General features: G+C 52.3%; 4 protein-coding genes and 1 long non-coding RNA gene across 13 annotated transcripts in view; 3 read left to right on the top strand and 2 right to left on the bottom strand.

Annotated features, from left to right (window-relative positions):
• Positions 1-6,026, top strand: part of Ip6k1 (inositol hexakisphosphate kinase 1) — a 69,344-nt gene extending 63,318 nt beyond the window's left edge. For 3 of the 4 annotated variants that reach the window (XM_023706054.1, XM_023706055.1, XM_023706057.1), the window contains exons 4-6: positions 1,863-2,044; positions 3,245-3,420; positions 3,587-6,026. In XM_023706054.1, coding sequence (XP_023561822.1) covers positions 1,863-2,044; positions 3,245-3,420; positions 3,587-4,369 — 1,141 coding nt within the window. In that variant the 3' untranslated portion in view covers positions 4,370-6,026. The remainder of the gene's footprint in view (positions 1-1,862; positions 2,045-3,244; positions 3,421-3,586) is intronic. The other variant, XM_004625106.3, reaches the window with a different exon arrangement.
• LOC111813919 lies at positions 5,553-7,070 on the bottom strand. Its single transcript, XR_002819038.1, has 2 exons — positions 6,297-7,070; positions 5,553-6,234 (listed from the first exon to the last, which is right to left on the bottom strand). It is a non-coding gene; the product is annotated as an uncharacterized LOC111813919 (long non-coding RNA).
• A 315-nt stretch (positions 7,071-7,385) lies between these two features.
• Gmppb (GDP-mannose pyrophosphorylase B) lies at positions 7,386-9,791 on the top strand. 2 transcript variants are annotated; one of them, XM_023706084.1, is made up of 9 exons: positions 7,386-7,762; positions 7,862-7,942; positions 8,028-8,076; positions 8,204-8,346; positions 8,539-8,628; positions 8,785-8,863; positions 8,937-9,064; positions 9,150-9,332; positions 9,412-9,645. In XM_023706084.1, exons 1-9 carry the CDS (start codon positions 7,634-7,636, stop codon positions 9,541-9,543), a joined length of 1,014 nt encoding a protein of 337 aa, XP_023561852.1. In that variant the 5' UTR covers positions 7,386-7,633; the 3' UTR covers positions 9,544-9,645. The 2 variants fall into 2 exon arrangements, with proteins under 2 accessions (XP_023561852.1, XP_012373164.1); XM_012517710.2 differs by having other exon boundaries at positions 7,388-7,762; positions 8,539-8,697; positions 9,412-9,791.
• Rnf123 (ring finger protein 123) overlaps positions 9,740-14,335 on the bottom strand; it is a 30,752-nt gene continuing 26,156 nt past the window's right edge. For all 5 annotated transcript variants that reach the window (XM_023706005.1, XM_023706013.1, XM_004625104.2 and 2 more), the window contains 5 exons: positions 14,099-14,183; positions 10,568-10,710; positions 10,347-10,441; positions 10,155-10,240; positions 9,740-10,081 (listed from right to left, as the gene is read on the bottom strand). In XM_023706005.1, the coding sequence (XP_023561773.1) occupies positions 9,961-10,081; positions 10,155-10,240; positions 10,347-10,441; positions 10,568-10,710; positions 14,099-14,183 (530 nt within the window). In that variant the 3' untranslated portion in view covers positions 9,740-9,960. The remainder of the gene's footprint in view (positions 10,082-10,154; positions 10,241-10,346; positions 10,442-10,567; positions 10,711-14,098; positions 14,184-14,335) is intronic.
• Amigo3 (adhesion molecule with Ig like domain 3) lies at positions 10,704-14,018 on the top strand. Its single transcript, XM_004625103.2, has one exon. The coding sequence runs from the start codon at positions 11,383-11,385 to the stop codon at positions 12,913-12,915; it is 1,533 nt and encodes a 510-aa protein (XP_004625160.1). The 5' UTR covers positions 10,704-11,382; the 3' UTR covers positions 12,916-14,018.

The following is a 14,335-nucleotide window of genomic DNA, read 5'->3' as shown; positions in this document are numbered from 1 at the left end:
AGAGAGAGAGAGAGAGAGAGAGTCTAAAATCTTATTAAAACTAGCATTTCTAGGTATTATGGATGAAGGCAGGACAGTTACTTGTGTCCTTGAGATTAGCATCCTGTGTTGTTCTCCATGTTTAGTGTGACACTGTACCTTCATCACATTTTCTTTTTATTGTCATCAAGTTTTGATGTTGTAAAATGACCATTTTAATCTATTTTAAGTACTAGTGCTTGATCTCAGGGCCTTCACACTGTATCACATCTTCAGCCTCTTTTTAAATTTTTTTGTGCTGAGACAGGATCTTGTTAGTCACTAAGTTGCCCAGAGGTGCTCAAACTTTTGATCATGCCTCAGCTTTCCCAGCATGCCAGGATTACAAATGTATACCATCATACCCAGCTTCTTTTATTCTGTGTATAAATCATCTGTGTCTGTAGTATGCTTTACTTTTTTTTTTTTGGTGGAACCGGGAATTGAACTCAGGTCCTTGCGCTTGCCAGGGAAGCGCTTATTCCACTGAGCTATCTCCCCGGCCCCTTTTTCCTTTTTTTTTTTTTTTTTTTTTTTTTTTTTTTTTTTTTTTTTTGGCAGAACCAGGGATTGAATTCAGGCCCTTATGCCTACCAGGGAAGTGCTTATTCCACTGAGCTATCTCCCTGGCCCCCAAAGAAAATTTTTTTTAAATTTTTTTTAAGACTGGGAATTGAACTCAGGACCTTGTGCTTGCCAGGCAGGCACTTGTGCTACTGAGCCATCTCCCCGGCGCCCTGGCCTCCAAATCTTAAGCTTAAGCCTTAACCTCCCAAGTGGCTATAGGCGTCCACCAGCACTCCCAGGCTCTGTTGGCTGAAACACCAGACTTTTTCACAGAGCCTGTGCCATTTTACCTTCCTGCCGGTAGTGTAGGAGGGTTCCATCTTCTTCACTTTCTGGGCAACACTGTTGCAGTATTTTTCTTTTGATGCTAATTATCCTAGTGTATACACAGTACAGTAAGTCCCTATTAAGGCCAAGTTCTGTCCATTTCTGTTCCAGGAGAGTGTTTATTAATCAGATTCCTTTGTAAGTCTGATAAAGTGAGTCTCGTACACATTTGACATAAATACAAAGTTTGTTTGTTTGTTTATTTATTTATTTGGTGGAACCAGGGATTGAACTTGGGCCCTTGTGCTTGCCAGGGAAACACTTATTCCACTGAGCCATCTCCCTGGCCCCATAAATACACAGTTTAAAGCATACTTTGTCCTTTCTTTCAACTCTGTTCGCTTTTGTTTCCATTGTTACGGCTTTGCACTTCCTAGCAATCTCCCATGTCATCACTGCTTTTCCTCTTGCTTCTGGACATCCTGGCACCCTACCGTTGTACACTATCACACTATGCAGTAAGCACATGCAGCATAACTGATGACATCCAGCAGACATGTGAGCTATTTCTGTGGGGTTTTTTTGTTTTTGTTTTTTTTTCACATTACAAATGTTTGAGATCCTTTTTGTATCTGTGAAAGTTCATAACTCAATGGGCCAGGGAGATGGCTCAGTAGAATAGGCACTTGCCTGGCAAGCGCAAGGGCCTGAGTTCAATCCCCGGTTCCACCAAAAAAAAAAAAAAAAAAAAAGAAAGAAAAAGACAGTTCACAACTCAAATGTTCCTAAGTCAAGGACTTAGTATAGTATTTTTGTCATGTAACTTATCACAAATAATTATTTTTCAGCCAGTTTTCTAAGACATATTGTTTGTGCACCTTTATTAGCTCACATTTCTGGGGCCCTCTGTCAGCAGGGTCTATGGGTAGCACATGAGTCATCCTCTGCCCTCTGTCCCCAAGGATAACTTGCCTGGGTCTCTTAGTGATGTCTGTGTTCTTCCTTCTTAGCTCTCAGGAGGCAAAGAGTCTGAAGGTGGAGCTTCATAGCCACTCAGATGTCCCTTTCCAGATGCTAGACGGCAACAGTGGTCTGAGTTCTGAGAAGATCAGCCATAACCCCTGGAGCCTGCGCTGTCATAAGCAGCAGCTGAGCCGAATGCGCTCTGAGTCCAAGGATCGAAAGCTCTACAGTATCCTTATCTGTCTGCCTTCAGCACTGGCTCCTGGACTCCCCCAGCCCTGACGGAGGGCATTCTCTGTCCAGGGACCCCTCTTTGTTTTCATCTCCTTTTTTTATAGATTCCTCTTTTAAGTTCATTAACATGGGTGTTTGTTTCTTTGTTAGTTTCTCTTTTTGAACCTGATAAGGCAGAAGCTTAAAATTTGACAGTAAAGCTTAGCATGAGGGTGCACACACCTATAATCCCGGCAATGGGGAGGCTGAGACAGGAAGGTAAATTTTCTTTATTGGGTAGGTTGAACCTAGGGCCTTGTGCTTCGCAGACACTTTACCACCGAGCTATACACCCCAACCCTGGGCAGATACTGAAATCCAGTATTTTCTAAACATTCCTATTGGGAATATTAGAATCTGAATTTTTGATTTTGGTGGTAGTGGTGCAAATATGTCTTCCTTATTAGATCTGGGTGAGGTTCTGCTTTGCATAGGACCTTGGTTTATTGATGGAAACTGGGATGTGTTCAGATCTGTCAAATCTTTATTGCCTACAAGGTAAATCTAAATAATTTTTTTAAATGAATTGGTGTGATATATCCATAAAAAAGGAATGAAGCTGATAACATGCTACACATGGATGAACCTTGAAGACATTTTGCTAAGTGAATTAAGTCAGGCTTAAAAGGACAAATGCTGTATGATTCCACTGGTATGAGATCCCTCAAATAGAAAAACTCCTAGAGAGAAAAAGTAGTATATCTGTTTCCTCGAGATTCTGGGGAGTGGAGACAAGGAATTACTTGGATACAGTTTCAGTTTAGGAAGGTAAAAATGCTGGAGGTAGACAGCAGTGATGATTGTATAACAAGGTTAATATACTCAGTGCTACTGGATACATTTGGAAATTGCCAAAATGGCCAAGTTTATGTGACATATATTTTATTACTTTTTTTCAATAACTAATAAGCTAGAGGGCTGGGGAGAAGGCTCAGTAGAATAAGTGCTCGCTTGGCAAGCGCAAGGACCTGAGTTCAATCCCCAGTTCCACCAAAAAAAAAAAAAAAAAAAAAGAATTTCACACATTTGAGAGTTCATGAAGCTACTAAGTTTACATTAGAATAAACTGTTTCCTTTTCTAGTACACCTTTGTCACTGCTTTTGTGGGTGGGACTGGTGGCAAGTGTGGCTTTGATTTTTCTTGACCCTAGCCCAGAATTCCTCCTGCTTGAGAATGTGGTTCATCATTTCAAGTACCCTTGTGTGCTGGACCTGAAGATGGGCACCCGGCAACATGGGGATGATGCATCAGCTGAGAAGGCGGCCCGGCAAATGAGGAAGTGCGAGCAGAGCACATCTGCCACTCTGGGGGTCAGGGTCTGTGGCATGCAGGTGAGTCACCACTGGTGCCAGCCTAGGGGCTGCCACCTGTGTGTTTTAGATTGCTCGCCCTCCTGGCCCCACTGTTCTGGAATCTCCTCCAAGAGGGTGAGTCTCCCACAGGGTGCTGAGTACATCCTTGCAAGTGTGACCCCTGATCTGAGCTCCATGTACACAGCCGCTGAAAGCCTGCAGTCTCGACACTGGGACAAGTAAGACTCAGAGGAGTATGGAAGACGGCACTACAGGTGTTGCTGTGGGCCCAATATTGGCGTCGCAGCTCTATAATGGGGAGACCCAGGGTGAGCATGGCCTGTTGCGCTCCATTTGGAGGAGCAGAAAAGCTCAGCTTGGTCAATGCCTAGACACTGTTGTGGTGATGTTTGTTCAGGCACCGTTAAGGTCATTAGACTCCCAAGTGCTCATCCTATCTTGTTTCCTGGGATTTCAGGTGTACCAGCTGGACACAGGCCATTACCTGTGCAGGAACAAGTATTATGGCCGTGGGCTCTCCATCGAAGGCTTCCGCAATGCTCTCTATCAGTACCTGCACAATGGGCTGGACCTGCGACGTGACCTCTTTGAGCCTATCTTAAGCAAACTTCGAGGCCTCAAAGCTGTGCTGGAGCGGCAGGCCTCCTACCGTTTCTACTCCAGTTCTCTGCTTGTCATCTATGATGGCAAGGAGTGCCGATCTGATCTGCGTCTCAAGCACCTGGACATGGGGGTCCCTGAGGTGGCACTGCCCGGCGGCCCTAGCACTAGCCCCAGCAGCATCAATCCCGAGGCAGGCCCCTCCTGTCCACCCAAAGTGGATGTTCGCATGATTGACTTTGCACACAGCACCTTCAAGGGCTTTCGGGATGACCCCACTGTGCATGATGGGCCGGACAGAGGCTATGTATTTGGCCTGGAGAATCTCATCAGCATCATGGAACAGATGCGGGAAGAGAATCAGTAGGCCCAGTTCTGGGCCCTCTGTACCAGTTCCTCTCTACCCGCAGGCAGGGACCATTGCTCTGAACTTGCCATGAGGACACACAGACTTACTTTTAAAGGGTTATATTTCTCTTTGGTGTAAACTAAAAGAAATGTTTTTAGTTGTAGCCTGGAATCCATATATATAAAATGAAAGAAGGCAGAACATCTGCTTTCTCAGCCAGGCTTCTTAGCTTTATGGCTCTGACTGCTGTGTCCAGGCTGACTTAGGAATGAAGAAGTGCCCCTGGTGGGCTTGGCAGCAGAGTCAGAATATCCTGGGACTTTGGTTTCTCTTGCCTTGGCCTTTGGGATCTACGGCTGCAGGGTCCTGCAAATTGTGGGATGAATCCCTGGGCTGACGCAGGTTCCGTCCGTGCCCACTCATCCCGTGTTCCTCAGTAGAGGGCTTGGATGCCCAACTCTCCTGGGCTTGTAAGTCTTGTATCGTGAGCACCCATAGCAACTGATTGCACACAGCTGGGCCTGTCTTTCTTGGGTCTGATTTTGGCATGGGCCTAGGTTCATGAAGCTGAGCTGAAGCCGGTTTATGGCAGGGAATAGGCCGCTTCCCCAGTCACTCATATGTGAACTGCTCCTCTTCTGCCCATAATGCCGGCCAGTTGCTCACCAAGATCCCTTGCCTGAGGAGGCTATCCCTCCTGCTTCACTGAATGGGCATGATTCCGTGGGGCCCTCAGGGCCTGTGTTCCAGAGAGTATTTGCAGTTCTTGTGCTGTCGGTGGGTGTCTTCCTCCTCTAGATTGGGCAGCTGTGTTCCCTCTGAATGGGTGTTCTTCAGGACTCAAGGGCTGTGGTCCACTCAGGGTCTCGCACTTTTCCAGGCCAAGCTCCAGGGAGGCAGCCCACTGTGAGACATGTTAGGTCTTGGGCCCAGAGGGAGAAGTATAAGGTTGTCTGCTTTTAGGGACACTGGACCCTGGGTGCAGGTGCCCAGATTCTGCTAATGAGAGCTTTGTCTGATTAACCCTGGGTTCTGTCATTTTGTCCATATGTCCACATGCCACCCTGTTTCATGGGGATACTTCCCCTGGCTGTAGCCTTGCTTGTTAGTACATGATTTCTTTTATGCTGTCCTCAACAAAATACTCTTTCTCATTTCTGAGGTGAGCTTTTGCCCTTCTGTAGCAGGTGCTGCCTTTTTAAAAAAAGACCTCATGGCAGAGTGAATTGTAGGTAGTGTTTCTCTGCTGATCCAGTGCTCTTCTTGCAGGCGTGAACTGTGGCCCTTGACACTGACAGCAGGCAGTAAAGGCTCAAGTGTCAGATTTTAGTGATGTTTGCTGCTAGCCCCTAGTGGCATGGAGACTTGCTGCCTCGTTACGTACGTAGGTGGCTGGCCAGCAGGTAATTCTGCTCTCTGCCATTGCCAGAATTGGCCCTTATCCAAGCATAGGGTCACTGACATTGTTGCTTTTGACACGTCCCTATTTTGGCTTCAGAAGTAAACCTATGTCTGAGAGGCCTTCGTAACTGATGGAGTGATTTCCCCCTAAAATAGGTTCCTTGATGGAGCCTTCCTCTCTCAGCCCTGTGACCCCCCGGCTGGGGCCCATGGCTGGCAGGTTCTGTTCTTGGGGCTGGGAGGTGCAGCTTTGCCTATTTTTGGTCAGTGACCATTTTTATCATTCTCTGGCTTTGGCTGTGAAGGCAGTCACTCTTCCTTAGTGTAGACAGCCTTCCTGGCAGGGTAGTGGGTAAGAGAGTGGGTTCAGGGCTACTTGAGACTGCCTAGGGATGTGTTGTGCCTCCCCAGTTCCCAGGTGCCTAGAGTAGCCCTCCCGTCTTGGATTTATAATCCAAGATCTGGCAGTAAAAGTGGAAGGGCTGGGATTTGGGATTTGGTGCTTCTGCCCTGGTACAGGACTCCTTTTCAGCACTTTGGATACCTGGGATTTGGGATTTGGTGCTTCCGCCCTGGCACAGGACTCCTTTTCAGCACTTTGGATACCTAGAGACCCACCCCTGATAGCTGAAGGCTGGTGGTGAGTGTGCACACACTTGCTAGCCTGTTCTTTCTGTCCCAGGATACAGAACCTTGACCTTTGTCAGGCCCCTGCCTTCCTAGCCCCAAATTGGGACCAAACTGCATAATGGGATCATGGGTTGAGGTGTTCAGACCGCTCCTCCCCCCAGTACTTCCCAGGCATGCTAACCCCAGCTGGTGAGGGGAGTGGTAAATGAAGGGGACTAGTGTGCAGCTTGCCAGGGACCCGCCTCTCCCTTCCTGGCCTGTGATTCCCACCAAGGGCCAGGGCTAGATCAGTAGCCGCTTCTCACGCTCACACCAGGCTACGTGCACATTTCGTAGATGCAGATTGCTTTGGACTTTACAGCTGTAGCATTTGGTGGTGTTTGCCGAATTGAAACTGAGAACAATACGGAGAGCCCTGGGAAAGACCTGGTTCTTTTGTTTCGCGGGAAAATGGTAAAAGCTCGCATTCTGGGAATCTATTCCACTTTCCCGAGGTTAAGTCTGTCCACACCACCCGAGACCTGCGCCCAGTTACAACGTGGCTCCAGCCACACCTCGGCCGGTTTTGTTTTCACCAGACCATGCGTGTAGGGGAGGGGGTGCTCGGGCCGAGCCTACCCTTCTGTACACCTGGCGCTGCCTACCCTGCTTGTGTCTGAGGTCGTGTTTGTCAAAATAAAGCCGCTATAACGAAGTTTGTCTGCGTCTTTGGAGACAAAGCAGTTTCCAGGGAAACCGGCTGGGTGGGGCTGGCAATCCTATCCTGGGCCCTTCCTTTCACTCCACTTCCTGGTTGGCGTGGGGGTGGGGTGGGGCCGGAAGTCGCTGTCACGGACTCTGCCTCGCATTTGGCGCCAGTTCGGCCTTTGGATCCACCAATGGACAGCTGACCCGCGGTCCCCGTCTGGGTTCCCATAGCAGCGTGGCGCGCTCGAGTTCTTATTGGCTACGTCTGGCGCAGCGCCGCGCCCAACGCTCCGACGCCGACGGCCGTGCCACGTAGACAGTAGCCTATTGGCCCGCTGTGGTCACGCCTCTGGCCGCCGCCGAGTGCGGCCTGAGTTCCCGGTCCTACAAGTCCTGTACCAGGTCGCTTCTTGAATTTTGGCGTTAGTACAGACCTGGGGACAAGCTGGAAGCAGAGTCGGCCAGTCTGGCTGGTGAGAGGCGTGAGATAAGTCAGGGAGGTGGAAGTGCACTGCAGATTTCGGCCTGGCGGGCGGGCACTGACCCCTGACGCTCGCAGGCACGATGAAGGCACTGATCTTAGTGGGCGGTTATGGGACGCGGTTGCGGCCGCTGACGCTGAGCATCCCGAAGCCACTGGTGGACTTTTGCAACAAACCCATCTTGCTGCACCAAGTGGAGGCGCTTGCCGCCGTAAGTTCCCGGGGTCTGACCTTGAGGGATGGGGACGGCTAGCCGTTGGAAGTTTTCTCTTCCTGGCTGAATGAGTCTATTGGCCTGTGTTCTGTCCAGGCAGGCGTGGATCACGTCATCCTGGCCGTGAGTTACATGTCTCAAGTGTTGGAGAAGGAAATGAAGACTCAGGAGCAAAGGGTGAGGCACGGAGTCTTTTCCCTTGGTCCTTGCTCAACTTCCTGCCCTGGAAGTAGAGCCTGATGTCGTGGTTTCTCTCTTCCAGTTGGGAATCCGAATCTCCGTGTCTCATGAAGAGGAACCTTTGGGGACAGGTCAGTGGACACACCAAGGTCCCTTGGTAAGGGATTTAGGGCCAGGAAAAGGCTTTGACCCAGCCTGGGTGGGGCTTGGTGACCTGTACCCCTGCAAGGCGGTAACCTGCCTGCCCCCGTTCTCCAGCTGGGCCTTTAGCACTGGCCCGTGACCTGCTCACTGAGACTGCAGACCCTTTCTTCGTCCTCAACAGTGATGTGACCTGTGATTTCCCCTTTCACGCCATGGTGCAGTTCCATCGGCACCATGGCCAGGAAGGCTCCATCCTGGTAAGGGCTTTGACATTCCTACTTCTCCACCCAGCCTCCCCAATCCCCTAACCTTGATTTCCCTAAGTTATAAAAGCAAAATTGTGCCGTGTATGTCTTTAAGTTTCTGGGACAGAGTCCTTGAGACTTGAGACAGCATATATATTAAGGCTTGGGAACACTGGGCTAGGTCTGAGGTCCCCTTGTATTCAGGTGACCAAGGTGGAGGAGCCTTCGAAGTATGGTGTGGTGGTATGTGAGGCAGACACAGGCCGCATTCACCGGTTTGTGGAGAAGCCACAGGTATTTGTGTCCAATAAGATCAATGCAGGCATATACATTCTGAGCCCTGCAGTGCTGCAGCGCATCCAGGTGTGTGGGAGAGACCTGCTGGGTGGGCTAGGGTGGGATGGGCCACCACAGCCATGACCCTGCTCACAAGTTGCCCCACTCCCACAGCTGAAGCCTACGTCAATTGAGAAGGAGGTCTTCCCTATTATGGCCAAGGAGGGCCAGCTATATGCCATGGAGCTGCAGGGTGAGGCAGGGAAGCCTCAGGGAGGGGGTGGTTGGTGGCTGAGCTGAGCTTCCTGATGCAATCCTTCCTATAGGCTTCTGGATGGACATTGGACAGCCCAAGGATTTCTTGACTGGCATGTGCCTCTTTCTGCAGTCACTGAGGCAGAAGCAACCTGAACGACTATACTCAGGCCCTGGCATTGTGGGCAATGTGCTTGTGGTAAGGCTTTTGACCAGCCCATCATTAATCTCCTTGGTTTTGGGAGACAAATGGTCCACTTGTATTTTCCCTCTTTGGCTCACAGGACCCAAGTGCTCGAATTGGCCAGAATTGCAGCATTGGCCCCAATGTGAGCCTGGGTCCTGGTGTGGTGGTAGAGGACGGCGTGTGCATACGACGCTGCACGGTGCTGCAGGATGCCCACATCTGCTCCCACTCCTGGCTTGAGTCGTGCATTGTGGGCTGGCGCTGCCGTGTGGGCCAGTGGGTAAGCCCAAAGACTGGGCCCGGTGGGGAGCGTAGCAGGGAATGCATCTGCTACACTGATGAGGCTTCTCATTCCCCAGGTGCGTATGGAGAATGTAACAGTTCTGGGCGAGGATGTCATTGTTAATGACGAGCTCTACCTCAACGGAGCCAGTGTGCTGCCCCACAAGTCAATTGGTGAATCAGTGCCAGAACCTCGTATCATCATGTGAGGGCCTTTCTCCATCAGCAGGAGGAGTACTGGCCTGACACATCAGGAGACCCTGGACTTGGTGCCATTTATCTGAGGAGGGGTAGACAAGGCCAGAAGTGTAGTGGGGACACCTGCCTTGTATGGACATAACTGACAGCATCTTTGCAGAACACACCCCATAAACCCCACTCTGTCAAGAAGGGCTGTGGCAAGGGTTGTATATAATAATTTAATGCTCATTATGGCCCTGACTGAAAGTCAAGCACAGGCATAATTAGGCTCATGGTTGGGCTCAAACTAATGAGGCTATAGGCAGGTGAGGAGACTTGACATGGTGGGGGGTTGGGAGTTGGGGTAGCTCATAAATAGGGCTCAGCCTGGGTCTGGATTCAAGGGTGGAGGTTCTAGGGTGTTTCAGGCCATGGGTTAGGCAGGTCTAGGAAGCCGAAGAAGTGGCTACTGTATTTGCTACCTTGTCCCAGTCCTCTACAGATGTGATGGTGGCTTTGCAGAAGAAGCAGTCCTTGTTGTTCATCAGGTGCTGGTTGATACAGGCTCTACAATGGAAGGGGATGAGGACTCCCTGTGTGTCCCGAGTGCCCCTCCCTCAAGTCCACAGGGCCCACTTACTTGCAAGATTTGTGACCACAGGGCTGGAACACAGCAGAGATGGGGTGGGCGTAGCAGATAGGGCAGAGGTCCTCCTCGCTAGTGGGCTAAGGGAGGAGCATGGAGGTTGGGCTGGGGTTGGACACATGACACCCACACTGGTGTGCACACAGATTCAGATGGCATGGATCCATGTGCTTCGGGCCCACTCACCAGGGATGCAGCTGCCGCCTGAGCAGATGCAGAGGTCAGATGAGCCAGCATCTGCTCCACCTGGGCAAGCTCCTCAGCACTGATATAATCTGTGTCTGGGTGAGCAGGAAGTGCTGTCAGGGCTAGAACCTGGTGTCTCCAGTATTTCCAGCTTTCACTGTTCTTGAGAACCCTGATTTCAAGCAGTCCCAGATCTCTGACTCACACCAGGGCCCACTTACAGCTCTGCAGAGAAAAGCGCTTCCGGTCTGGAGCAGGCAGGGCAGTCCCAGGTGTTGGAGGGTCTGGCTGCCCCAGGAGATAGCATATGGAGCGCAGCTGGAAGCAGGGATCGGCCAGAAGCACTGATGTGGCTCTCTCTGTCCTAGGTAGGGAAGGTGTAAGAGTGCTGAGAAGGTCTGGGACTGTTGGAAAGTCATCTATGAACACATTGTGTGACAATCCACACCTTACATTATTGCCTCTTCATCCTTCTCTGCTGTTTGCCACCTTTTAAATCCTGGATCCCACTGAGGTCCTACATAACCAAGTTACCTGTCTAAAGGGCGGATGGTGCAATCATAAAATAGCAGAATTCACATCAAATAAAAGAATTTGAACAGCCACACAACAGCATCTCCAGATTTCCCCTTTTACCTCTGTGGGAGACAGCTAGAGCCGCCAAGGATGCTAGGGTGGGACTCGCGCCCCCAGGTGGCCGTGTTGGGTTCAGCCTCTGGGAACGCAGCCGCCCCGCCCACTGCAGCGGGAGCCAATGACAGCCCGGGGCCCCGCCGCCTCACGCGGTCACTTCCCAGCGAGTATTTAGAAGCGGGCCAGGACCGCGCGCAAGGAGAAAGCTAAGGAAGTGAAGGGTATGCTGAGCTGCGGGCAGTCCCACCTCATTCTGCAAAGCAGAGGACAGCAGCTGTCGGCCTTGTGAGTTGGGCGCAATACAGTACCTCCTGCACTGTGGCCTTCCAGGTACCAGTATGTTGAGCCCGAGTGGAAGGGGGTGAATCCTAGAGCTACCTTACCCCATCCCTCGATTGCTGCCATGGCCTGGCTGGTGCTGCCGGGTACACTGGTGTGCATGCTGCGCTTCGGGTTAGGCATCCCAGACTCTGAGGCCTTCCCGCCTCCTGCCCTCCACAACTGCCCTTACAAATGCATCTGCGCTGCCGATCTGCTAAGCTGCGCGGGCCTCGGGCTGCAGGATGTGCCAGCCACGTTACCTCCGGCTGCTGAAGACCTGGATCTGAGCCACAACGCGCTCCGGCGCCTGAGCCCCGGCTGGCTAGCGCCCCTCTCCCGGCTGCGCGCCTTGCACCTCAGCCACAATGAGCTGGATGCGCTGGGTCGCGGCATCTTTAGCAACGCCAGCCGCCTGAGGCTGCTCGACCTGTCAGCTAATGCCTTGCAGGCACTTGGCCGTCACGATCTCGATGGGCTGGAAGCACTGGAGAAGCTGTTTCTATTTAATAACCGTCTGGCACACTTAGACGAGCACGCGTTCCACAGCCTAAGAGCGCTTAGCCGCCTCTACCTGGGCTACAACGAAATTTCCTCCTTCTCTTTCAACCATCTGCACGGCCTGCGCACAACCCACCTGCGCACTCTGGATCTCTCTTCCAACCAGCTGGGACTCCTCTCCATCCCGGAGCTGGCCGCACTGCCGGCCTTCCTCAAGAACGGGCTCTACTTGCACAACAACCCACTGCCCTGTGACTGCCGCCTCTACCACCTGCTGCAGCGATGGCACCAGAGGGGCCTAAGGGCCGTGCGTGATTTTGCCCGTGAGTACACATGCCTGGCCTTCAAGGTGCCTGCCTCTGGCGTGCGCTTCTTTGAGCACAGCCGCATCTTCGAGAACTGCTCAGCAGTCCCACCTCTGATCCTAGAGCGACCCGAGGAGCAGCTACACGCACAGGTGGGTGGGTCCCTGAGGCTCTACTGCAACACCAGTGCCCCGGCCATGAGCATCACATGGGTCTCACCGCAGCACGAGCTGCTCCTGGCACCAGGATCCCGTGATGGCAGCATCACAGTGCTGGGTGACGGCAGCTTGGCCATCAGTGCTGTGCAGCAGCAGCACGCAGGCATCTTTGTGTGTATGGCCACGGGGCCCCACCTGTACCACAACCAAACACTTGAATACAATGTCAGCGTGTACTTTCCACATCCGGAGCCTGAGGCTTTCAACACGGGCTTCACCACGCTGCTGGGCTGTGCTGTGGGCTTGGTACTTGTACTGCTCTACCTGTTTGCACCACCCTGCCATGGCTGCTGCCATTGCTGCTGCCGCCGCCAGCTCTGCCGTGAGCGCCGCTGGCCCCGGGAACCTAGCCCACTCCAGGAGTTGAGTGCACAGTCTTCTATGCTCAGCACCACACCCCCAGATGCACCCAGCCGGAAGGCCAGTGTCCACAAGCACGTGGTCTTCCTAGAGCCCAGCAGGAGAGGCCTCAATGGACGCGTGCAGTTGGCAGTCGCTGAAGACTTTGATCTCTGCAACCTCTCGGCCCTGCCACTAAAGGCTGGCTCTGAGTCTGCCAGCTCCACAGGCTCAGAGGGACCCATGATGACCTAGGCTACCCAGGGCCCACCCAGGCCATGGCCCTCTTCCTGCTTGTTGTGCTCCCTCCTACCATCCAGAGGACTGTCTGGTGCTGGTGGGAGGCCTTGAACCTGGGCCCACTGCTCCTGTGTGAGCCTTCACCTGAACCCAAGGGCCCTAAGCACTAGGAGAGGAGTTGGGTCCCTAACTTGCCTCTGCGCTGCCTAGCACAGGACCTCAAGGCTCTAGATAGTGCCTGTTTTCCCCGGAACCTCCTAAGCCCAAATGTCCCATAAGGACTGGGGAGCAAGCCCACCTGGGAAACCGCTTGCATTTCAAGCATATTCAGAAAATTTGATAGAGTGAGCCTATGGGGGAAAGGAAGAAGGGCTCAGATCTGGCCCCCCACCCCAGGGCAGGAGGCAGCACAGAAATTAAGCCCATCTTCCTTCCCTTGGGTAAAACAGAATGCCTTCTGTCCACCAGCATCCAACTCATTAAAAGCTTCAGCCATCAGTCTCGAGAGACTCCGGGGGACACTGAGTCCCAGTCAGAATGGCCCTGCTCTCTCCAGTCAGGAGCATCCAGCATTCACTCTGAAGGCAGAGCCCATCCCAAGGGCTCAACAGCAGTAAAGAGCCTGGTGAGCAAGCCAAGCTGGGAGGGCCCAGCCAGAACTTTGTGTCTCTTGAGGCAGATGCCTCTTAAAGGCTGGCACTGGTCTCAGCATGACTGAAGTAGTGCCCTGGCTTTGCATGTATCTCTCCACTCCCACTGCAGTGGGAAGGGAAGGGGGCCTGGGATCTCCTCAGGTGTGGGGGCTGAGCTGGGGGTTACCATGGCTGTCCCAGCCCTGCTGTTACAGACTTCCTTAATAAAGGCAGTACGTGCTCATTGCTGGAGCCTTGCAGATGCAGAAGCATCATGTGCTCACCTCTTGATTCAGCAGTGTTGCCCTGGCCACTGTAGGATGGCACTGCCCCCAACTCCCACCCAGGGGCACAACTGTAAGCCAAGGAACCCAACATTGTTGGCTCTGAGTCTTCTACCCAGAACAGCTGCCACTGCCACCTGTTCAGGCAGTCCATGTCCCTCCATTTGCCTTCTACCTACTGAGGTCATTTTCAAGATGAGGCTGAGGCTTAAGGAGGTCCTGCCTACCTTCTCCTCACAAGAACTCCCCAGCTCCCCTGGGCTCACAATCCCCAGCACTCACTCTGAGGCTGGACCATGCACCAGGAGCTGTACCAGGATGCCTGTTACTGCCACCAGGATGGGGTAATGGTCCACGCTCTCCAGGCCTAAGGGGAAGAGGAAGGAAGAGATAAGCCACATGCTCCCTCAATAGAGGCCCTAGAGGGCCCGGGAGATGGCTCAGTTGAATAAGCACTTTCCTGGCAAGCACAAGGGCCTGAGTTCAATCCCCAGTTACACACACACACACACACACACA

This window comes from Octodon degus, unplaced genomic scaffold (assembly GCF_000260255.1).
Source record: "Octodon degus isolate 3935 unplaced genomic scaffold, OctDeg1.0 scaffold00008, whole genome shotgun sequence".
In the NCBI taxonomy this organism is placed as follows: Eukaryota; Metazoa; Chordata; class Mammalia; order Rodentia; family Octodontidae; genus Octodon; species Octodon degus.
The sequence above is the reverse complement of the archived record's forward strand: the minus strand, read 5'-3'. Positions and strand labels throughout refer to the sequence as shown.